Source organism: Ixodes scapularis, unplaced genomic scaffold (genome assembly GCF_016920785.2).
Source record: "Ixodes scapularis isolate PalLabHiFi unplaced genomic scaffold, ASM1692078v2 PGA_scaffold12__126_contigs__length_90152505, whole genome shotgun sequence".
Classification (NCBI taxonomy): Eukaryota; Metazoa; Arthropoda; class Arachnida; order Ixodida; family Ixodidae; genus Ixodes; species Ixodes scapularis.
Genome location: NW_024609838.1, coordinates 28,126,137 through 28,151,964, shown reverse-complemented (window position 1 = coordinate 28,151,964; position 25,828 = coordinate 28,126,137). Strand labels below are relative to the sequence as shown.

General features: G+C 44.7%; 1 protein-coding gene across 1 annotated transcript in view; it reads left to right on the top strand.

Annotated features, from left to right (window-relative positions):
- Positions 1-25,828, top strand: part of LOC121835353 (rho GTPase-activating protein 45-like) — a 77,083-nt gene that overhangs the window by 9,929 nt on the left and 41,326 nt on the right. Inside the window, exons 3-8 of the mRNA XM_042289481.1 lie at positions 13,239-13,605; positions 17,908-18,057; positions 20,813-20,897; positions 22,797-22,857; positions 22,966-23,014; positions 24,283-24,426. Of these exons, the coding sequence (XP_042145415.1) occupies positions 13,239-13,605; positions 17,908-18,057; positions 20,813-20,897; positions 22,797-22,857; positions 22,966-23,014; positions 24,283-24,426 (856 nt within the window). The remainder of the gene's footprint in view (positions 1-13,238; positions 13,606-17,907; positions 18,058-20,812; positions 20,898-22,796; positions 22,858-22,965; positions 23,015-24,282; positions 24,427-25,828) is intronic.

Sequence of the window (25,828 nt, the reverse complement as noted above, 5' to 3'; positions counted from 1 at the left end):
ACATCCTGAAAGCATGTGCGAGGCAGGTCGATCGGAGTGGACACGGTCTTTAGTTCAAATTTTAGGTTTAGCAAATTGACGCCATTTCGGGCAAGTGTGAGTGAGTGAGTGCAAAGAGGCCCATCGGGAAAAATCGGTATGTTGCGAGACTGGTGTTGTGTATGAGATATTATTGGAGTGTGGGTTTAAGTACTTAGAATATACGTCACGCTGCATCAATGACAGATTAAACGAACATAAAAGAAGTGTGAAGAACAATGCACATAACTCGGGAATCGCGAAATATATCCGTGAATAACAACTGCACGGCGCTCTGGTCGGAGACTGAAATCATACACAAAGTGACGAACGGTGGAAAGAGAGTAGTAAGGGAGACTGCGGATAAAATCTCTAGGCAATTGTATAAGTCAGGCTTCGCTACAGTTCGAAAGCAGTTTAAAAAACTTTTTAAAAATGTAATGTATTTTTTTTTTTTGAAGTGTGAAATGGGACCCCTCGATCGTGAATGTCCAAAATAACTAAAGCATTTTTTGTTACGTGTGTTTGCTGAGAGGTCTTTTCCTGTTTTTTGGGGTAGTAGGCGGAGAAGGCGTCTTTTGAATCGGATGTGGTGACTGTGTTTAGAATGGAAGGAGGGGATCCGGCCAACTCGTCGAAAGCCGACTCGTCGACGGCCCATTCATTGAACAGGCCAATTCATAATAGGGAAGTTCGTCGAAGGGCAACTTGTCGAAAGGGGCAATCTGTTGAAGGATGATTCGACGAATATGTTGTATTTACTGGCGCTCATAGCTGAGCTCGCTGCTGCTTTCGAACCACCGGAGAAGAGAGAGAGAGAGGGGAACGATGCTTTTGTAAGAGTTCTGAGTGGCATGTTAATCTTCTATAATCTTCTAGAGGGAGAATAGCGACGTCTGGGGAAGCCTAGGTCCTACAAAGGAGAGTCCCGGTGATAAGAGGATTTCACCTTCCCCTCTTCTCGAGCGGTCGCCCGAGAGCTGACGGGAAACTCCTCCTGAGCATGCGCTGTGAGCAGTTACCTCAAATATGGCGTCCACTGCAAATGACGGTCCGAGGTAAAAATTCGTGGTTTCGCGTTATCTTTTCTCCTAAATATTTATTTGTCGATAATAATCCCTTTTTCCCCCTTTTCCCCTCTCCAGGGATTATTATCGTCATTCTTGTCCAGCTCGCTTGGAACTTTGCATTAATTACATTATCATAATATTTATTTGTGTTTGGACTAGGGTCAGCGCCCTTGTATAGGTTACAAGGTTGAAGGAAAAATTAGAAGAGTGCGAAGGCAGGACAGAACTCGAGAGAAGTTGAGAAATGTGTCGTCTCGGGATCGTCCTTCTGTTCCTTTTCTTTATTACGTTTTGTGATGAGTCGCCGGAGACTGTCGCCGCGAAGCGGCTTGAACGAGTGGACTGTGGGTCGACATTTTTGTAATGAGCTGCCGCAGACTGTCGCCGCGAAGCGCCATGAACGAGTGGGCCGCTAAAAAATAAATAAAAAAAGACAAGTTTTTTTTTTTTTTTTTTTTAAGTTTGCAAATTTAATAAAATTTGCTTTGAGTGTGTCACAAAAGGGTCTTAAGACCGGTTCAGACATTTGCGTTTGAGTGTGTTTGACTGCGTTGCGTCGAGTACGGAAAGCGTGTCACCGGCTCATCTGCGTTTCGTATGAAGCGTGGACTCCAATTCAAGGAATCATCTTGGCACGCGATATAAGCAGAAAGGGATCTCCTGGTTTCTCGCGGCCGCAACGCAGTCAAACGCAACTGTCTGAACCAGGCCTAAAGCCTGGTTCAGACAGTTGCGTTTGACTGCGTTTGACTGCGTTGCGGCAGCGAGAAACTAGGACATCCCTGCTGCTTATATCGCGTGCCAAGATGATTCCTTGGATTGGATTCCACGCTTCATACGAAGCACAGATGTGCCGGTGACTCGCTTTCCGTACTCGACGCAACGCAGTCAAACGCACTCAAACGCAAGTGTCTACCGGCCTTTAGTGCTTTATTTTGAGAAATGAGGAAAATGTCGAGCGTCAATTCCCGGCCGGTGGGAGAAACGTCAGCTTTCGCCTCGGCCACTTCAATGGTCAATAACTAGGGTTATGTGTTTTCGGATAAATCCAAAAAATCCGAGAAACATCCGCCGTAAAGTTTTGGTCCATTCGGATTTATCCGATGACCTCCGAATTTTGATGTGCCAAAACGCCCCCCTAAATAAACCAAATAAAGCGCACAGGGCCAATGGTCCCTGTAAAATGCCACCACCGTTATCTTTCAAATCTGGGACCACTGGCAGAAGGGGTCTTAACGCTTACCTCGAGTCAAGGTTCAGGACGACATGTCATTGTACTTTCGGGTCATGACAAAAGCCTCTGTATTGGTTTTATAGCATTTTTGTTTTAAGAGCTACTGAAAAATCACATTTGTATGACAATTTTTTTGTGTCCAATGAACATATATGAATCATACAAGATATATAAGAACATATAAGAACCGTATAAGAAACTTGTGAGAGGTTTCTTGTAAGTTTCGTAGATGTTCTTATGTAGTTATTATATATAGTTCTTATATATTGTAAACGACTTATTTTTCGCGGGCTCAATATTTCGCGATTTAGGTCAAAGCTGAAGTTTTGGAATAATTCACGGGTCCTATTTTTCGCGTATTGTGGGCGATTCGCGAAATTCGCGAAAATTAAGTCGTTTACAGTAGTTCTTAATTGTTTTCTATATGTTCTTATATGTCTTGTATGATTCATATGTGTTTATTGGACAGAAGAAATTTCTCATACGAATGGCTTTTTCACTAGGGGGAAAGGTTGTGTTTTTGTAATAGTTAAAGCTATGGACCAGAGATCGCATAAAATTGAAAGAGGGGCAGTTGAAACGTCCCTATTACATCCTTGACCACTCCACCTCGCGCGGCCGCGGGGATAGCAGGGAATAGGATGGGAATCATGGGATGAATACGCGGCTTTCCAACAACTACCTCCAAAAGATTTTTTTTTTTTTTTTAAGGTATCGACGTTTATCAAAGCCACAGATATGTGTAACTTTCGCCGCGGGACAAATTAGTATTGCCAATGGCGATGACACCAACACCAAATCCAGGTGAAGAAATATTAATTGATATAAGCGCGTTTTATGTTTCTTTATGTAGCACACGTTTCCACCCGGATATTATTTATTTATTTATTTTTCATAGGAAACAGTGCGAACTTAAAGTTCTGAATTCCAGAGATTTTGGAAGCATAGAAAAAGAAACTCATATAAACTCGGAATTTTCGAAAAAAAAAATATTCTCCAGAAAACGCTATCCGAATTTGACGAAACAAACTCCGAAAACACGGAATCCTATCAATAACTCAAAAACAAAAACAAGAATCCGCCAAGCCTGCCGTTTGCGTTGCATTTAATTTCAAGAATGCTCCCAAAACATATATTCACTTTTTTGTCAAAATTAAAAATTTAACTTTAGAATCGTGCCTGACTTAAGACGGAAACACCCCATTATACAGTACTTATACTTATCCCACCAATTGACCGTCCAAACGAATGCAGTTTACAACCGTGCCTCGGGAAGTGAGATGTCACCGGGTCGGTGACACGGGTAAAGCTGCAGCGAATACTCCAGTGGAAATGCTGAACGCACTGCGAGACGCGAAACGGATCGTGACAAACCGGCGGCGACGAACGAACCCGTCGAAACCTAAACCCATGCTGCGTTAGCGCCTCTTCCTCCAGGAGTCTAAACCTTAGCCACCGACCATAGCAGTCGCCACAGGTGTGTGGACGTTTCCGCGTTCAATCTCGAAGCACAGCCTCCCTCTCACGCCTCGAATATCCCGCTGATGTGGCGGAGGGAACTGTAACCCGCGCGCCGCCTCCCTTCAACTCGATCGATGTCCACCGAAATACCCCTCGAGCCACGCGCTTGGGATTCTCGATCGAAATCTGGGGAGAGCTCCGCCGCCCGTTCTTTTTTTCTTTCTCCCCTTCTACCTCCCTCGTACTCCAGTGCCAGCAGGCAGACAGACCCAGAACGCCCAGGTGCCCTGCGCGCGCATCAAGATCTCTAAGGTGTGGGAGTCGCCGTCGTGTATGCTTGCCTTCGCACCGCTTCTCCGCGGGCGCTCTTCCCCGCCTCGTTTGCGCCCACCACAAACCCAGAACGGCATATCATCACGACGACGACGACGTCCAACCTGTTGAACTCCCACATCGTTTTTGTTTCGGCCGTTGTGGAGTAGGGCAGGACCGTCGCGAGGACGGCAAGACCTTCTGGTCGGCTGGAGCGTTCCAAGAGATCGGCGGCCAAGCCGGCCAAGCGCTCGGCTGGGGCCGCTGCTGCGTCGTCTGCCATGAGCGGTGGCCGCAAGAGCGGCAAGAGGCACGACCCGTCGGCGTCGACGTCTTCGTCGACTTCGCGTGCGGTGGCGGAGACTCATCGCGGAGGTCGTCGGGCGAGTCTTCCGTACCGGAACGTCGTAGACCTCGCCAAGGCCCTCTGCAAGACGTGTCGGCAGCGGAGGGCCAGTTACGCGGCTGGTGTGGTCATTGCCCTGCCCGGGATCATACAGGTGAAGACGTCTACCACAATATCATATACGCGCACTTTGTCCAAAACCTTACCTTGTGTTTAGAAAGACGACTGCACGAAGGTTGCTCGAGGTCTTAACTACAAGCAGTTGTTGGTCTGGCCAAAGCGAATTCCGCACGGCCGCCAGAATCTGGTTGTTTGAGTCTTTCATGTATCGTTGGAGACTTTCCTCTTGTGGGCGTCGGAGGCCACTGCTCTGGGCAGAGTGGGAGCTCGCGTTATTCATTCGGGGCCTTTGTTTTCATTTTTTTTTTCATTGTTTGTTTTTAAAATGGAGTTTACTATTTATAGGTCTCCGTTTCTCGAGAGACCGCAACCTGTTGCGTCGTGATGGGGGAAGTTTTGGCGCCACGTCTCGCGCCGCTGCGAGGTGGTCGATTTTGCTCGTCTTGTGGCGGTGTTGCTTTCGAGGACTGTGTTCTTGAAGAAAGTTCGGTATTCTCGCTTACGTATTTGCGGGAAAGATAAGACGTGTTTGTTGGGTTTTGATTTTTTTCTTTGACGGGGAGTTAGAGCGCTTACGTGCAACAGGGCTGGTTGGTGGTTGCCTTCTTGTCAACGCGACGGACTAATTGAAGATTGATCGCAGTTTTGTCTTCGAATGCAGCCTGATGGCGTCAACTAATCCGCGTATTCTTAATCGCTGTGGGCCTCGCAGCTTTCTTTTTCAGGAAGCAAATCAAAGCGTCAGTCGAGTCTTCCTTTGTGTGTGCACACACACACACACAAACAAACAAACAAACAAAGGAAGAATCCACTGACAAATTTGGTTTGCTTTCTGAAAAAGAAAGCTGTCTGAACTACGACTCACTTTTTTCTAATATACTTTACTGCCTTCCAGTTTCTAAGAATACGTCGGGCTGCGAGCCCAATAAGTATTAAAAATACGCGGTTTTGTTGACGGCATCAGGCTGCATTCGACGACATAACTGCGATCACTCGATTTTTCCTGTGTATATATATATATATATATATATATATATATATATATATATATATATATATATATATATATATATATATATATATATATATATATAAACAAGCAAATAAGAGAAGCAGTCAGTGTGTCGAACCGAAAAAAATACGGGTTCGGTTACGGTTCAGGTTCAGGTAAATTTATTTTGTTCCGGTTCAGTTCCGGTTCGATTAATTCGATCCGCGAACCGGCTTGCGAACCGGTTCGGGGCGCTGAACCGGTTCGCGAACCGGTTTGGAAATTATAAATGACAAATTGCAACATCAAAATAAATTACAAATAAAACATCTGAAATCAGCACATACGAAACGGGATACATCGTAGTGTAAGGCTCAGGGATTTCTACCAGGGATAGTTTCTTTATGTGCACTCAAAGGTTACCTCACCGACGTTTACGCATTCGGACTTCATCTAATTGGGTCCGACGCAGTAGCTGTAAAATCCGCGACCTCCTTACAAACCCACTTACAAGTAGAACTCGCTAACTATCCCGCCACCTCGGCGTGTAAGCAATTGAAGGAACAGTGGGGAGAAAATACAGCTTTCTTTATTTGAACTAGCCTTCGGTAACTCAAATGAGACCCCTAAAGAAGTTTTCATTAAACAAGATACGGAATATGAAAAACACTTCACCGAACGCAACGCCAGAAGGACGTAATAGGATAAATAATACAATAGAAGAGTTCGCTGTCTCACAAATATATGTTAGCTTCTAAGTGCCTATACGAAACCGGATGCATTATTATCAAACTCCACAGCCTTTTCTTTTCTCATTCCGATGGAAGCAAGCTTCAAGAACTCGCGCGTTCTAGAAACGTGTTATGAAATGAGCACACAGCAGCATTTAGAATTTACGAGATTGTAGGAAAATGAAATCCCGTGACGCGATTTTTTTTTTTGCACAGTTTTCCAGTTCTCTTTCTTCCGTGCAAGCCGCGACCAGCGCAATACTGGTTCCTATGTCAAGATTCATGGATGCAGCGTTTGTCAAGATTCATGGATGCAGCGTTTATGTTCCTAAGACTCAGTGGAGAAGAAAAATATGTAAGCGAGGGTGTGTGTCAGTTGACGGCACTTAAAAAACAAATGGCATTGATAGCACATTCATTGTCAACAGCGCGTGGCCGAACCGTTTTGACATGAGCCGGTAACCGTTATTTTTTTCCGGTTCAGTTCCGGTTCGGGTTCATCGCGATAACAATATAACAGTTCGGGTTCGGGTTCAGTTCCGGAAAAAATACCGGTTCGGTTCCGGTTTTCGGTTCGGTTCGGTTCCGGTTCGACACCCTGGAGAAGCTAAAGCTATATGTCACAAAATGACACGCCAATTTGGCCTGGTTTTTTGCGAAAGTTCTTTTGCTCGTACGTGACAGAATACTTTACTTGTTTAAAGTCGTAATAATAGTCCAAACAGCCTTCAGACAACGTTGTGTTCGGGAGCTGTTTTCACAATTATGGGTGTATACCAGGGGTGTATATAGTGCTGGTACTCCTTACGATGTTGCTAAGGCACAAGGGTGTTTGGAGTGCACCTGCGTGTGGTGCGTTTTCGGTGGTTGTTTAAGCGACAGCATGGAATATAATTATTCTTTGTGCCGGTGCTTTTCACTATAGTTGCCGACGGCTCGAGAAACGCAGGGGGCGTGGAGAATCCTGGGCAATCATTCCGCAGCCAATGGAAACGCGGCATTCGCCGACAAGAGGGCCGAAGAACCAATCACAAAGCAGGAAACGAATTAATATAATAGGCCACGCCCCCGCGTGTACCGTCTATGCACACCGAGAATTCGTATTTTATGGCCATCCCCAACGTTCCGACATTCGCGCCTCGCGCCCCCTCTCGGAAATTGTAAGCAAAAAAAAAAAAAAAAAAGATTTTTGCCAATGAATTGCAAGAGCTGTAATATTCCGCGAAAGGATCATAGGCGACAGTGATGTAGTACTAATCAATACTGATCACATACTCAGGAAAATATACGTGTTATTCCCATGCCATATGGATCACCTTTCGGGAAATCTTGAATTTTTGCCCGACATATTGAATACAGGTAAAATTTTCGGGGATTGTAATAGCATGAGACTAGCAATACCAAAACTGTAATTTTATTATTTTCCTCAATTCTTTTTTAATCCTCAAAAAAAGTGTTTTTTTTTTTTTCGGAGTGTTTAGTTTTTGTAAGGTACTGAGGCCAAACAACCTTTACTAACGCTACGCGTGGTCATGCAGGATAGTGATGTGACAAACATGCGTTTGTCACATCACTATCGTTTAGGCCTAGGCTATAAAACAAAATATCTCGCAGCGTTGGCCGTATTGGCTGTGTAAAATCGACGAGGGAAACGCTGCACACTTGGAACCCTTATCATTGCGGGGGGATGTATTCGGAAAAGCTTCAACAGGTCGACTTGGCGGGCACACTGATTGGTGCGTTTTGATGTACGTCACACATCGCCCGGTTCACGGGGGAGAGAGAGAGAGATATGATGGGAGTCCGAGGCTTAGCTGTAAGCACACCTCAGCGATTCACGCCTTTAGGTAGGCACACCTTATACTTCGTTTCAGCTTCGGTCCAGACGCAGCCAAGGCTACAAGCGCGAGCTTCGGGCTTTCAGCATCCCTGCCAAGCACGCGCGCTCGTGCAGTGCAAGCACTGTTCTGGGCCAGACGCTCGCGCTTGTAGCATCGGCTGCGTCTGGACCAAAGCTGAAACGAAGTATAGCGATTCACACCTTTAGGTGACCGTCAGATTTGCATACCCGGTAAGCGAGAGCAAATCTGGAGTTGGCTAAAGGCTAGCGCGCGTGGATCACTGAAGCGCGTTTACCTAATCCCTCCTCTCTTTCACCCCCGTAAACCAGGGGATGTGACGTCATCGAAAACGGGCCAATCAGACTGCCGAAGCTGACCTGTTGGCTTACTTCACAAGCTTTTCCGAATACGCTTACTGCAGGGTGGTTTTCGAAACGGTACCATTAGCTTCAATTGACATGGTCACGTGATTTCTGAATCATGCACCCGCTATGTACACTCTTTTAAAAAAAAGGGTGTATCGTTACACCCTTTGTCCCACATACTACACCCCAAAACTTCATTTCGACGTACAGCGCCCTACAGTCGAACAGACGGCCCCCAATTTTACGAGGGGCTTGATAACCGTGTTCTACAACTTTTTTAAACAGCTAAAGTACGTATCAAAGACCACATAAAGAAAACACCGAGTTTTTACAGTAAAAACAAACAAGCCCCGATTTTTTTTTTGGTAATCAGTAACACATACATTAGCTATTTTAATCAGTTGTACCGCACGGCTATCAAGCCTCTCGTGAAATTTGGGGCCGTCTGTTCGACTGTAGGGCGTTGTACGTCGAATCGAAGCTTTGGGGTTTATTATATGGGATAAAAGGTGTAACAATACACCCTTTTACACCCTTTTTTTAAAGTGTATTTCCTTTGTACGACGCGGCGTTCACATTACGAGATTAATTTTGTTGTGTAGAGAGAGAACATCACTGGAAGACGAAGAGAGGGGGAGACTTTCCCCGACCTCTCTCTGTCTTTCAGTGATGTTCTGCCATTCTTGAAGCGCGCGAATGCCACTCAGAACACTACGCGCACTCCTCGCAGCTTTTTCGCCATAAGCCTGCCGAATCATTTCGAAGGTCTCTGTTCCAGATTTGCCGAGTTTGACTAAAATCGCCAATGTGCTCGTAAACGTCGTAGAAAAAAAATGTATTGCAGTTTTAAATGTTAACAAAACGACGGCCTTTGGCACAATGACACGTAAAGGTCTCTGCCTTCGACTGTTGCGCGCATCTCTCTACTTTTTACGCTACAAAATGTGTCTCTGAATTTTTTTTTTAATTGCGTTTTGTATGCACGAAGCGGAGCATAAGGACTTCATCACAGATTATCGCTGAATTTGATAAACATGAGCATCCTTCCTTACCCGTGTTCTGCAGCTCAAATGTGGACCCAAGAGGTGTAAAGAACTCAGAAACACCCCTGACATGGGTGCTTCTGCGTTCTCTCTTGAGGTGTGTGTACGTGCGCGTGTGTGCGTGTGCACGCGTTATAGGAATCTCAAAACACCCTTTTTGGTGTAAATCTGTTAACAGGGACCGCATACTTGGGTAGTAATTCAATTACAGTAATTTAATTACTTTCTAGCGTCAGTAATTGCAGAATTTTAGGCTCAGGTACAACTACTTCTGCAAGACTGCGGCGCCGACGGCACCTCTCTGAAAGCCTCAGCGCTCTCACGAGCGGCTTAGCGCTCGGTGACACACTCGCCACCACATAGACACACACTCACATACACGCGCTACAAAAAACATCGTCGCGTTGTTTGTTGCGTACACTGCAGGCTGAGAGACAATCCTCTTTGGAGCCTACCTCAAGAGCGCCGTAAGCCGCCGCCTGCGATGCGAGCAGAAAACAATAGCGTAAAGACGCCAAAATATTGAAAGAAACAAAATTGAGCTTCAGCTTTCAGCCGAGGTTACGAATTTTATTTTGCTATAAAGTATTGTTTTTTTTTTTTGCCAGTTTGTTACGTCCCTTTTCTAGTATCTGCCCCATATTTGTTTCTCTGTATTCTTTTCAAGTTTAGTTCTTGTTGGTTTTTCTTCGGATAGTATTTGCATAAGCATTTTGGAGAGAGAACTCGCACCTGTGAATATTGTCACCGTTGAATATATAAGAACCAGATTCGGTTCTTATTTATTTCTGAGCCATTATAGTTTCAACTCAGTGTAAATAATTTAAAACAACATGAAACGTTTGTATGTGAATGTGGTCGTATACCAGCGCGCGTGGATTGCATTTTTTTATTAACACCATTAAAATATTCAGATGATACATATTGTAGCATTTTCATTTGCCTGGCTAAAACAAGTACTTTCGCGATCGAGCGTCTTGGAGTAAATGAACGAATTCATTATTATTTATTGAAAAATATAAGAACGCAGGACTTCATTGCCCCAGACTGTCAAGTTATATCGTTAATTTAACAAAATTCACAAAAGGAAAGTCCAATACGTGACATTTATGCAGCGATGCTTAAGTCTTTTCAAACATAAGGGCAAGGAATGGACAAAAGCATTGAATTTTTCAACAATTCGTTTAAAGCTATATGTCCCAACTTCAGTCGCTTGCCGAAATAAGTAATTGTAAGGTAATTTCATTACCCTGTAAAAGAAATTTATAATTGTAATGAATTACTTTTCACGTTATAGTAATTGTAATTGTAGTTAAACTAGCTTGCATTGCTCCGCAGCCGGTCGTCGGCTTTGTGCTCATGTTCAATCTGTTGTACTTTTTTCGTATTAGGCGTTTCCTGGATTTAAATACAAAAGAAGTGCACACAGAGAATAAAAATAGTGTGATTTAAATCACGGTTTAAATCATATTGAATTTTATTCTGCATCCTGCTAAACATTAAAATAACGTCCCACACACAAAAAAAATAAAATAAAATTGGGATTGCAGTGACTATATTTTAAGCGTAAATTTGGTGGCCCTGGAACAGCAAAACGAGGAAGTTCTCCGGTAAAACAAGGCCGTATCTAAGTGCGGCGTTGTTTGCGTAAAGCTTCTGGTGGAGCGAATATCGCACTCAAGATGGCGAGAATGTAAGCAGATTGTTACGCGTCAACGGTAGTTTGCCGTCCTGTTTTTTAGCGCGCGCTCTCTACGTCTCGGAATGCGCCCAAGCGAAACGAGAACCTAATAGTGCCTTCCGGTTTCGATCAATGTCGACGGCAGTATTTTCGCGCGCTGTTTGTGGAAATAATTTGCGATGCTGATCTGTAACTTGTGGATGTTGTCCGTATAAGACCTTTGACGAAAGTTTCGATATCTTTTTCTCTTTTATTATTATTACCCAACGCTTTTTTTTAACACCCGGGTTTTACTTTTTTCGACATGCTATTTATATTATCTCTGAATTCAGGATAAGTGTTGAGGCAGCTGCAGATGAATATGTTATGCCAAAATCAACATTCAAATTTTTCAACGCTCTCTAATTGGATGGTGTTACGTGTATGTGTTTTTTTTTTTTTCGTCTTGCAACATCAATTTTCTTTTTTTGTGCATCACATTATTTTATTTTTTTAACCCGTCGCGACAGTGCCCCCCCCCCCCCCCCCCCCCCCCCTCCCCTACATTACATCTGGCGTAACTTTTAGTTGTTGCCAGCAGAGCCTCTCATCCTCTCAGACCAAATAATAGAGATAAATCACTTTGCGAGAAAAAACAACAACATATTTTGACCTGTGAATTTGTGTATTAAGATGTTGAACCAAATTTGAGGCATCTGACGTCTGAATTTTGTCTGAACAGGTCTGAATTATCCCAACTGCTGTCGCATTGCATCTCCTTTAGGTATATTTGACGAGGTCTCAAATTGTTCAGTGATGTGCTTGCTGCCCAATTTGCTTCAAACTGTTTCGAAGTATTCACCCTGCTGCATTCGCCAACATTTAACGAGAATGTTTCAAAAGTTAATTTCTCCCTTTGGGCGACAAAACTTATAACACGGGCGGGCGACTGGCGTGCCGTTACGGTAGTCATTCTCGAATTTTAGAAAACTCTCGAATCGAATAACATACTATTCGATTCGATCTTGCTTACCGAATATTGACTGTACTACTGTCACTGACGGGATGAGAACTGCCGGAGGTCTCTCAGTTGTCCCTCCTTCAGCGCGAGCTTTTCCTACCTTCGATAATACTTCGGCGCCTTGTGATTCTCGAGCGCGGTCGAGCAGCCAAAGCACGATGGAAGGCAAAGAAGACGTGCTGTAGCGCCGGAAGCCCAGCATCCGGAAGAGACGCCCTGCCCTTCTACTGATCCTGTCAGTGGCTTTAGGAAATGTCGCAATATCTCTCACTCCTCGACATTTGGTCGCTATAGTCCGTTTCAGCTTCGGTCCGAGCGCGGCCGATGTTATGACCCGAAGCGTCAATCAGACAGCGAAAGAGGCACAACGTCATGGCGTGCTCTCTACAGTTGATAGGACCAGCCTGTATTCGCCGTCTCTCTGTGCGTGCTCCTCCGCCGGCTAGTCCTATCAAGTGCAGAAAGCACGCCATGACGTTGCGCTCTTTACGCTCTTTGATTGGCCCTTTGGCTCATGGCTCCGTTGAGTGCGCTTCTCGCAACGCACTGGTGCGTGCGGAGAAGCGACATTTGCGGAGCGATGGGCTATTTGCGACAGTGTGCGTCATACGACGACCAATCGTGCGACAATGCTTATCTCGAGGGAGAGGAAGAGACGAGAGCGGGCGGGGTTGTCAGATCGCCGAGCTCTGATTGGGCAGATTAGTGGGTAGACACAGATGCCTTCGTCTCCCCACTGTCTCCCTCCAATCGGAGCAGACAACAGCGTCGTCTGCTCCTCGCACGGGGTCTCGCGTTTCAGTGCCGGGCGCGGGCGTTCGGCGTTCGAACCCTTTCGAACAGTGAGCGAAGACAAAGACAGCTAGCATTTGCGTTTACCCGCTACCCTTCTAATCAGAGCTTGGCGCTCTGGTGTCCCCGCGAGGCTATGACGTCGTCCAGGTTCCTTGGCAGCGTGAAGAATGTGCAGAGCAGACGCTGCTTTACGCACAGCTCGTGCTGATGACGACGTTGACCTCGCGCAGACGCTCCAGCCCGAGGAACGGGGGTCCTCGAGCCCCTCGGTGGCGGCGGCGGCCTCCGGCGAGTCGGGCTCGTCCCCGTTGTCCCGCCAGCACCAGCACAGCCGGAGCGGTTCGGGCGCCAGCTCTGCGAGCGGCATGGCCCCGGGCGGCGGGGGCGCCGGGGCGGCGACCGCAACGCAGTCCGCGACCAGCCTCGCGAGCAGCGCCAGCAGTGGCAGCGCCGCGGGGGACGGCGGAAGGTCGGCAGTGGCGACTTCTGGCCCCGGTGTAGTCCAGAGGGAGGACATCCTGGTGTTGACCCACGACGTGCGGGCGTTCAAGGAGGCCCTCGGCAGGCTGCGCAAGGTCTTCGGAGCCGAGGGGCAAGGTGAGGTTCCTCTGGTGCGGTGTTGACGATTGTTTTTGCATGATGGCAAACACAGTTTCCATCAACATATCAGCCAGTTAATTAACCAATTAATCAATCGCCCAGCCAATCAATCAAGTCAGATGGAGAGGTGAGTCGACTACTCTGGTGTGGTGTTGATGTTGTGAAAACGTTTAGGCACCACAGAAAACACAATTTCAATCAATCTATCAATTAGTCAGTCTGTTAGTAAACCATTCAGTCAGTCAGTTAGTAAACTAATCAATCAATCATTAATTTGATAAGCCCAATCAATCACCCAGCCAGTCAAGCCATGAGGCAAGGTGAGGCTTTCTGATGTGGTGTTGGCATTGTGGCAATGTTTAGACAAGACAGCAAACACATTTTAATTAGGGCTGGGCAATTGATCGATTAACCTACCGATTAATCGATTAATGCTTTAATCGCGATTAAATTTTTTAACTGGTTAATCGGTAAAATTTAGACGAACCAAAGAACTCAAAATTAAACACTTCCATAACGCAGACGTGGACGAGTACGCCTGTACGAAGGGCGAACTTTAGGTCAAATTTTAGAATAAGGTAAACTGTATAGAGGCGATATATTTTTAGCATCATATTTAGGGCAGAGGTTACGCCAGTCCCCGGCCATTTCAATGTCGCTCGAGTGTCTGTTTAGCGCAGTAGAGACTATTGTGAACAATGAAAGGAAGTCGCTCTTTTTAGAGAATATCAACGAACATCTTTGCCTCACGCAGCAAACGTAATATTTTGTGAAAGATCTCTGATAGTGATCTTGATTAATTCATAATCCACGTTGTACATTGCACCGTTTATCATAGATTCAGCAAAAAAAAATACTTTTTTGAATATTTTGCAATGAAATAAACGAGACCGATTAATCGATTAATTAATCGATTAAAGGGTGACGATTAATCGGGTTAAAACTTTTAATCGACGCCCAGCCCTAATTTTAATCATTGTATCAATCAATCAATTAGTCAGTCTGTTAATCAAACAGTCTATCAATCCATCAATTCATAACACTTAGCCAACCAGCTAAGCCAAGGTGAAAGGTTATGCTACTTTGCTGTGGCGCTTGCATTGTGATAGTGTTTTGAGAAGACATTAAACACAATTTTAATCAATCTATCAATCAGTCAGTTAATCAATCAACCTGTCAATCAATCACCCAGCCAATCAATCATGCCGAGGTGAAAGGCAACGTGATCCTGGTGTAGGATTGACATTGTGAGAACGTTTAGATGGGACAGCAAAATCAGTTCTAATTATTTCATCACTTAAACAAATTATCTTTTAATACGCTAATCAACTTATCAGTCATTCATTAAATCAAGCAACCAACCAGTCAATCAAGCCATGGTGCAAGTGAGGCCACTTGAGTATAGTGTTGGCATCGTGACATTTAGACAGGATGGCAAATAAAATTACAGTCAATCAGTCAGTTAATCATTGAATCATTCAGTCAATCAATCAAGCCAGGGGGAAAGGTGACACTACCCTGGTGTAGTGTTTACATTTCAACATTCAGACAGGACATTAAATGCAATTTCAATCAATCAGTTAAACAACTACCGTATTTTCCGGGCTATAGTCCGCGGACTATACATATTTAAAAGTTGAAATTTCTGGCTGTGCGGACTATCTATGCGTGCGGACTATACAGGAATTATGTTTTTCAATATCATTGATTATGACGAGCCGGGACGGATTTTGTGAATAAAAGTGTATGTTATTGATAATTTATGTATATTAAGGCTTTTTTGTGAGCTAACAAAACATACATATGTCAAGGTGTGCCGCGTATGAGAAAAATTTCGTGTCGACTAAGCACCAGGTGCGGACTATGCACTGGGTGCGGACTATGCAGCGGGTGCGAACTACGTAAGCAAAAACTATCGTTTTTGACCCCAAATTTGCCTCTGCGGACTATATACCGGGTGCGGACTATTGTCCGGAAAATACGGTAGTCAGTCAACTAATTGATTAGACAATCGTTGATTCAATAAATCAATCTCTTTACAATTCATCGCTCATTCGGCTGTCTTGAGCTGGCTGCAGCGAAAGCATTTTCCAGCAATCATTCCACTTTTACAGGTCATAGAGATAGTCTTCCTGACATTTGAATTCAGAGGAGAATTATGCAAAATATTTAAAGATTTTTTTTTTCCTTTTTTATGTGTCTGCGGGTATTTGTTCCGCAGAGGGGGCCTAAGGCAAAAGGCGCAAGTGCCTGACAAGGCCTTAACGTGTTGAGTGCTACATCACGAAATCGTTGCTCGGCTGTTGCCAGAGAGCGCTCCCGTGAGAAGGACACAGCTTGTGCGTTTCATTTAAGTGTTGTGAGCACTGTACTGACAAAACTCTTTTCAAAGAGCGACCAGCTCCTGTCTATGTTGAGATAAGCCCAAAGTATCCTCTTTTTTGTCTTCGCAATTCGGCCACGTCTGAAGGGATTCGCTGACACTGTTGGGGTGAACCGCCTCAGACGCTATATCTGTTTAGCCTGTTTAATTTATTTCCTTCACTAAGAAAGCCCTTCTTGAAAACGCGCAACTTTGTCAGCACTTCTGGAAAGACCTATAAAAATTTCATGTGCCCTATTTTCCGGCATATAAGTCACCTTTTCTTTTTTCCAAGATTTTTGTCAGTTTGTCTTATACAATGGTACGACTTGTGAACCAAAAGAATATGGTACTACACAGTTTTTGTTTAGCACCTTCCACCTGCCAAACCCGAGTGTCCCGTTTTCTACTTCGAGGATTATGGTCACCCTACTTTGAGGTCAACTTTTTTGGGAACTGGGCAATCTAGGCGTTACTACTACATCCAACTCAAGGACAAATGTATTAAGTCTTAAAGGACTTAGAGATTTCTATGTGGCATAGTCCATAAAGAAATTTACATACCATAGAATACCGTGCATCCACCCATTCCACACTAAGCGCCCACCCCCGAAATTCAAAATATCTGAAAAAAGTTCATTATATGTAAAAGTGCTGACCTCACATGCGCCCATCCCCTATTTTCTCGTGATTATCTTCAAATTTTGCCTGGTATTTTATGGTAACCAAACAGCAAATGACTGTACAAATGCTCTTGGAGAAAGGAACAGGTATGCTTTTTCATGGATCATGACTTTAGAAAGAACAAGACGCAGTTAGCCCAAACCTGCTATCAACTGTTTTTCCAACTTGGTTGCAACCACACTGTATTCTTTTGATGTCAGTGGCACCAGGAGTGTAACCTTATGGCAATGTCCTGTAAACCCCAAGCACAAATTAACAAAACACCAAAGTAGGTTTTGAACACATTAACTGAAGAGTGTGTTGGTAACATTGACTGGCAACAGAAAGAATAAAACAAACTCGGTACAAGGGACGACAAACAGAAATGTTTGTCATCCCTTGTCTCGAGTTTGTTTTATTCTTTCTGTTGCCTATAGATTTTGAAATCTTTTATTTATGGCACAAACATTATGCATTCTGAGCATTCTAGAAAACCAAAATAACAATCATGAATGACCCTCTTCCGTCTGAAAAACGTGACCAAACATTTAATTGCACCCACTTTTTTAAACATACCTAAAAGAAGTGTTGTACAATTTTAGGTAGGCACAGTAATCAACTGACTAGGGAAATTTTTTAAGCTGAACAGATCGTCAGGAATTATTAAAACTGTATTAGTACACCATCTTTGAACCTGACAGAAAAAGAAAAAATTTTCTTGGCATCTAGGAGATAGGTGCGCGTGATTTGGGAAATTCGGTAGGTTCCAGACGGAGAAGAAGATAAAGAATGAGTTGTGAGTCAGCACAATCCGTCTGATTTTTCCTTTCTTTTTTGTGTGTAAGGGGTGAGTGCATGGTGCGAGTGTACATGTGTAGTAGTACGCTGTGGTGTGTGTTAATATTATTTAAAGTTATGCAATGGATGTTGTTTATAACTGATGTAAGCATGCGGCAACCTCCTCCAACGACAGAGCGGCACCTGAGCCGGGTGACGTAACCTGAAGCTTTCCGGAGCCGTTCGAGTCAAATGTTTTCTCTTCTCTCCGAAGCCGCTGTGGCTGTGTGTCGGCGCGTACGTGATCACAGACCCATTACCTCTGACACAATTGCCTGGATCTGTGTTTCTGTTCTGTTCTCATCCCCAATTTTTACTTAATTGTGTTTTTAAACAATACAAGCCAACTGGCTTGAACGTGTCCACTGCTGTTCAGTATGTTGTAACATCTTCATAGCACCGGTGATCATGCCATGTTGTTTTCGCCGGTGGTGCAGATAAGCAGCGCCGGGAGACACGGCTGGTTGCCGCCCACGAACGCCTGGGTCAGGTTCTGCGGATTCTGCGCTCCATCCTGGAGAAGTACCCACCGATCCAGTCGACGGAGTTGCTTGTGGCCGCTGGCACCCTCATTCAGCACGTCAAAGGTGGGTCGTGCACTTGGAGCACGAGTTCTCAAACTGAGTTCCTAGCAACCCTGGGATGCCCTTGGGAACTCTCAAAGGTTTCCCCTCAAAAGTTACTTTCAAGATTCCCCAGAGCTCCCTTAAGGGTTCCCCAGAGCACTCACAAGGGTTTCCATGAGCACCCTCAAGAATTTCCCAAGCTTCCGGATTTCCCCAACCGTCCCTGCCCCTGAATGAAGTTTTTTTTGCAGATCAAGCGCTATCTTAGCAGATCTGAGGTATTTATTGATACATACAAAGAGCCACGAAGCTTCCTATTTTGTGCATTATTGTTTGCAAGGTCTGCGAGCCTCTGAAGTGCTTTATTGCTTGAATGGCGAGACAAGAAGGGCTTCTTCAGCCTTCAGTCAAACCAGATGGGCTTCCTGCTGCAGTGCAGACAAAGGCATGGGCGCGAGCGCATGGCTGTGGAAAGTGCCTCATATGCACAAGTTCTCATACAAACAAAATCATACTGCTAAGCTAGGCTCGCGTGCCTAGAACTTTGTCTTTACTGCAGATATTTGTGAGATAGGGTATGGAGCATCACAGCTGTCTCCCACTTCGATTCAAGTAATGCGGAAAGCGACCATTGTTCTCGCAGGAGAAGCAGCGACATGCAACCTTGGTCCGCGTTAAAGCCACCAGACACACTTCCTTTAGAGTATCAGCACTCCATTTCCCGATATGCACGTGTGCTCCGCCCCGCCATTTTGGCGTCTGCTACGATTCGAAAATGCGACTTCCTGAACTTTAAATAAGGTGTCAGGAAACTCAGGAAAAATTAAAGGTATGTATGCACGGCTCCAGCTCATATTCTTTCACTCATGTAGCAATAATTCAAAGCAACACAGTTTCAGTATGGCCTTGGCTCTGTTACCGCTGTAAGGTACAGTGGTACCGAAAGACACGAGCCCGTGCTCTTTTCAGAATTGCTAACCAAGTGCACATCTCAGTCAAGCTGCGCTTGTCTATGGCTGTTAAAAGTACCACAATGGTTCTGCCATCTATCCTTTTTTTACGTTGGACTACGTCTTTCTTTGTGCTTGGTCAGTCTCACGAAAACTTGGTCATGGAAGTGACGTCACGCACGTCAAAATAGACGAGCCAACCAGGCAGTGCTGAAAGTGCAATGTCACGGCATTCGTTGTGCATGTGCTATCACCGCCTTACATCAATCCTGCGCAGAAAAAGGATCACGGAGCACTCACTGTGCGTGATAACCGGTGATAGCGCAGTGAATGCCGTCACGATGCATTTTTGGCTCGATTGACCCCGTTGGGTCGTCGGCTGCAGTTGCACTTAGAGTGAAGCAGAGTTTATTTTGCTAAGTAGTGCGTCGCATCAGTATATTCAACAAGTTCCATATTTTTTTTTCCTTCTTAAAAATAAATAGCGTGAAGGTCAAGTAAAAACTGACGGAGGAAGCGCTAATACCGTAAAATACGGGGCAAGCGCCCACTCAAAATTCAGAGATAATCGCGAAAAGGTAGGGGATGGGTGTTTGTCCGGTCATCAATTTTACGTATCAATGTTCTGTGCATATTTTCTCAGATCTTACAAATTTGGGTATGGGCACTTAGCCTGGAATGGGCGGATGCACAGTATTCTGTGGTATAGCTCTTGTTCCGTCAGTTTGTATTTGACCTTTGTGCTATTTATTTCTAAGATGCATATCCAACTAGCCCACCTTAATATTTTAGTAAAGTTCCATTATATATATATACAAAAAGTAAGGGCGCAAACGAGCTGGTGTACATTGCACATGGTTGAAAAAACCCCGAGACTGCGGGTAAACGACACAACACTAAAAAGTCTATAGAGACTTTTTAGTGTTGTGTCGTTTACCCGCAGTCTCGGGGTTTTTTCAACCATGTGCAATATATATATTTTTTTGTTTTTGTTGTGGGATTACCTTTTTTTTTTTTTGCACTTGAAAGTTGCGATTTAATATAACGAAAACTTGGTTAAGAAGTGATGTCTCTCTTCAGTATAAGTCAGGTGACGTCATTCGATGTCACGCGATCCGACATTACGCGATGTATACACTGATTCAATGTCCCCGCTAAATTTAGCAAGGAGATTGATGTCATGTGACTCAACATCCCGTGAAATGATTTATACGGAAATTTAGTTTCCCTGCTAAATTTAGCGGGTCACGTGATATCGAAATTCGTGTGAAATTCAGCAGGGAAACTGAATTGTTGTTCAGGTCACGTGACATCAGGTCGCAGCCTCTCATATATCAGCCCCCCCTCCCCCCACCCCCCTCTCATTTCCTGTTCCACCCACATGTAGTTCCACAGGGAATATGCGGCTTAGCGCACCTATGCACCGGGGAATTTTTTCTAAGGTTCGCTGGCAAAAAACGAAAATTGCGAAGGTTTCTAATTTCAGTGAACCTAGCTCGTAGCGCATTTTCATTTTTTAGGTGCTTTACTGGCTTGCATCTGTTGCTGTATGATATGCAAATATTTTTGCACACTATCCGTTCTTACCAGGGAAACTGATATAAGGCAGGTGATAAATATGAGCCACGGCGTCACAATCCCTTGTATACAGACCTTATCGCTCCCCTGTCACTTCCATGTGTTGTTTCGATGAGCGTGTCTTGTACTTCTCGGATAAGAAGGTCCGGCAAACATGGCCCCTGTTGGATATCTTGCCTGTGACTCATCACAGCATCTGTGGGCTCAGTTGTAGAGTGTGATCGGTCCTTTGTGGTTTCTTCCTTCAGGGCATGACTACAGTGAGGATAAGGCAAGCCAGAGCGAGTCTTTCTTCGAGGCAGTGGACCAGCTGGCTCTGGCATTTAGCAGCAGGTCAGTTGGCTCTGGCTACTCGACGATCATCTGGTGCTTAGGCACATATCAGAGGGTCAAATTGTTTGTTTAAATGGTATTGAAGCACAGGTGTTTTTACCTGTACAAGAGCTCTGAGGGCGTTTCAGTCAAAATGTGCTGGTGAATCGAGCATGCTCGTGAAAAGTTCCAAGGGGGGACACATCCAAGTGGTGTGAGCGCGAGGTCCTTAACATGTTTGGTCTTTGTTTAACTACCTAGTAAAGAATCTGACTCTTCAGGTAGCGTTGCAACAGAGATGATGTTGTCACCCATAAAGAAAAACTCGGGTTAGAAGACGACAAAATGTAGTATTCGAGAAATGTTTGGTAGCAAATACCTTTCTGAGTTACAGTTCAGGTTTCTGCTGTTCAGCTTTTACAATATCCGACATACCTGGCATAATAAATTGTTTATTTGGCTAATGTAACATTGGAATCTATACATATCTTGTCAACAAAGAAAGCTAGTGAGAAAAAAAAAGAAAAAAGCAGTAGCATGCTAAAGCAAACGAACAGGAGTGTGCCAATAGGGAGTACACGAAGTGTGCTCTTATTGCTTGGGGTGCTCTAGCTCTTTTAACCGACAATACACGTCTGACTCTCAGTAATTCGAATCTCACGGGGACAGCGGACGACTTCGAATTAGGCGCACTTCTTATTAAAAAAAACACACTCAAGCCGCGAGATTTTTTTTTTTACAGCACTGACTTTGAAGATTATGGCAAGCACGAGTTGCAATTAGATATTACCAAAAGTATAAACACAAAGACGGATGAAACCTCTGCTGTTGGAGACACGCCTCTCTAACTAAGCTCTGCATATTGCGAGCCTTTTTTAAGCGCCTTTGACGTTTGTATTATCGAAAAAAAAGTTTTCTATGACGCCCAATGCAAGACGCGATTTCCGCATGGGCGGCATTCGACATGGAAAGTGACGCTTCCTGAATCTAACTGCTCACACAATTTACCTGTCCGAAAACGAACCATATAGGCGTTGTTGACATCAATATTGTAAAGAATTCTTTTCCTTCAAATTGTTAATTCAAAGGACGGAACACCTCTGGGGCCCAAGTAATTCTTCGAGACCAACCTTGAGACCAGTTACGGTCACATTCCTGATCGCTTCCGTAACGTAGGGATGGCACCGCGATGCACATTCCCATGGCTTGGCCTGGCCACTTAGCTAAATTGACCACTCGACAGCTTAGCCACACTCGTTTCTTCTTTTCACAACTGCGCAAACAGTCAATAAAAAGTGATAAAGTGCGCACGATAGATGTAATAGCGCGCATTTAAGCTTGGCCAGTATAATCACGAGGCTTTCTTACTCTCCCAGATTTACCGGACCTCTTGAGCTCACAGACAAATCCTTCGAATGAGCCAAACCCCGGCGTTGAACTTCGCATTACCGCTTGTATTTTTTTCAATCGTACATACGAGTAGTCCATAGACTACTCGTTACGATTGCCAGGGCCGTGCCTCTGCTTCGAACAAGCAAAAATTTGAATAAAGTGACCTCGAATTACTGAGAGCCAACTGCAATATCAGTTTCAAGGTACTAACATACACTGAGATAGCACTCTGAATGAAATCAGATCAACTCGGAGCACTCGATCCAATTTCTCAGGCCTGTTTGGTTCCGCCAGTTTGTCGAGACAATACGCTTACCGCACGTTTATTGGCGTGGGCGCTCCTTTAAGTTACGGTGTCTGGAACGCGTCTGCAGTGCAAGCCAGAAGCTGAGAGACTGTATTTAGAGGCAGGCACTGGCCATAGCTCCTTGCACGCTTTTATGCTCCTTGCTTTGCATGCGGAGTTCGACGGCGCCTCGGGCTCTCGTGGGTGACTGGTGGTTTTGTGTCCTCTGCACACTCTCCCAGGGTGTCTGAGTATCTGATGGGTGATCTGGACTTGGGCACGAGCGCTATGGGCAAGACCAGGGTGCGTTGGCTTTGGGTTCTCCTTCCCCCAGTTTCTCCCCCGGCTTGAAGATCGCTTGTTTTCTGGACGGTTGGGGCCGTCTGGCTTACAGTGTCCTCACACTTTCAGAGCTGCGAGAACCTTCTGTCTCCGGACAGGACGACGGGGCACACATACTGTGAGTGGCGCAGATTTAGTATAGCTCTTTCAACCTCTTTCACTCCCTTAAAGGGGCGGTGCAACAATTTGCGGACTTTGGCTAATTAATTGCAGGAATTGATCCCGGCCACATATAAAACGAAGGACCGAAAGCTATTCTTTCCTGCTTGCCCTAGTTTTCATTAAAAAAAATAAAAGAAATTGGTATCTCTGGCACCCCTCAACTCAACATTGAAGCGGCACCAGCTTCGCCTGTGACGTCATTCGAAGTGGCGTTCGTTTCCGGTTGGGTTCTTCTGGCTTCAGTTTCCCCAGCGCTCGCCGGCTCGCCAGGCTCGCCGCTCTCCCGCCGATTCCCGACTAACATGGCGGCATGGGCGGACGGCCTGAGCGACGTCGAGCGCAAGATGCTTGCGACGCGGCGGGCAGTCGAAGTCGAAGTTGAGGTCGAGACACCAGGAACAATAACGATACCACGATACTACAGACCACGACCAACGCACTCCGTCGAGCGAGGGAAAGACAAAACGTCCGGGTTGCTTGTGTAGCCGCCGTAGGCGCCTCGGGCGTCGACAAATGACGGCGACGGCAGGTTTTGTTGACTTGCGGTAGATGGCGCCACAAATAATTCATACCCTTTTAGCGGCAATATTATGCTTTTGAAGCGTTTCTGCATGCCTAAACAACAAGATTTTTTAAACTTAACCTTAAATCAAGCTTACAATTGCCTAACACTATCACTTACAAAAACCACTCCGAATGACGTCACACCACAGGTTCCATTTGCGGCCACCATGTGGCCGAGGGGTTGGGAAAAAAAGTGTTTTTTATTTTACGATTACGCAGCGAAATAGAGGTATTTTGGGGTATGGTGGCACTTTTTCTCTTACTTATGCCGAAGTAAACAATATAAAAAATACAAGCTGCACATTCGTTCAGTGTTAAAATCATTGCACCGCCCCTTTAAGCCTGGGCGACATTTTTTTATGGAGGTAACGACATACTAACACTAGCTTTCTTAAGAAGAAATGCTTAGTTAGCAATTATTAGGTCAACAAAATAGACTAGGGCAACGCTTCGTCCGTGGCATCTTTGTCCGCGACGTCAAATTTCTCTGCAGACCCCCCCCTTTCATACAGACACACACACATACACACACACACCCACATACATACATACATACATACAGCCAAATTCTCATACATACATACATACATACATACATACAGCCAAACCCCCCAAGCCTGACCTATAAATCCGCCCCTGATCCGCCCTCGAAACTTTCAGCATCTTCAGCGCTCACGGGGCAGGAAGTGGACGCCAAGCTCATGAGGCTCAGTGAAGGGGTGGAGTTCTCCTTGAGGCGAGCCAAGATCTGGTCAAAGTATGCCAAGGACGTCATGACGTACGTCGAGAAGCGCGCAAACCTGGGTGAGCACTGCCCGACGAGTGGACGTATGGCACGTATCTCTTCTGCGACGTTTGTGGTAGCTTGAACCACCTGGCCTATGTGGCAGAGTTGGTGTTTCTGCTTTAGCCTCTTTCTTCCTTGTAAATCTCAAGAAGGGACATTTCTTTCTTCCTTGTGAATCTCAAGAAGGGCCATTACTTGCATGGTATATATATTAACTCATGATGTGTTTTATCGAACATATTCCACGAGAAAATGGCCACGAAGAACCATTACGCTAATTTCCCCGTTCAATTTGGGGGCGACCTCAAGTCGCGGGACGTCCCTTTTCCTCGCCAAATTTTTTCGGGAAAGTGATGTCACGTGACGTCAATTTCCCTGCAAAATTTAGCAAGATAATTGATGTGACGTGACCACGTCACATTACCTGAAGTCACGGGACGTCGATTTCTGGGAGGTTGTTCTGTGAAGTGGTAGCCTATGCACTCAACACATTCCGTGCTCCCCTGTCCTAATTGTCAGTATGATCGAGCTTGTGTCATTTTTTAATTTCTCTTCATTCGCAGCCCTCTCTTTATGTTTTTTAGAAAATTCATCGTTTTATGGTCACACCACCTAAAAATTTAAAATACTCCTAGCTGCTATGCCTCTTGGTCTTTTGCGTGGGAGCATAGGATTAAGCCCTTCACACTTCAGAACCCCACGTTCAGTCGCTTCAGTATTTTTTGGCTTGTGCTGCAGTGTTATTTTTCTTCTTATTTCGCCTTACTATTAGTATGTTGTGCTCCTTTGTTTTTGCACAGACCTGTTCTGACCTCGGAATGCAATGAGCTCCCCTCCAAATTGTCAAATATAAATATACTTTATTTATTTATTTATTCATGTTTCCTTAAAGGCCTTCTATAGCTTGCAGGGGGGGTGGGGGGCATGGGTATTAATACATTTATAGTAGTAAACTTCTAAGTAGGAACACTAAAAAAAATATAAAAAAAAACCTTCCTTATTTTAAATTTTGCAAGCTACCTATACCTGACTTCTTGAATTTTACTCTTCTCTTTCTTCGCTCTCTATTTTGTTAATTAAGTCGAATTGTCTGGTCTCGTAGCTTGTATGTAAAATTCTGTGTTTTCTGTTTTTTTTTTTTTTAATTTGGGGGTATTTTATTTTGCGAGTTAATTTTTTCCTACAGATTCTGTTTTTTGTGTAAATTGCTTGTGACTTAAACCAATTTACAAAAAACAGAGACATTGTGGGGTAAATTAAACCCCGAAAACAAAAAATACCCCAAAATTCGAGAAGAAAAAATAAACACCGAAAACATGGAGCCCTATTTGTATGTAATTGGGCTCTTAGCATTCAGGCTCAGTTCATTCCTTTTATATAACTTTAAGTAAGCATATGAATATAAGGGCTGCTTCAACT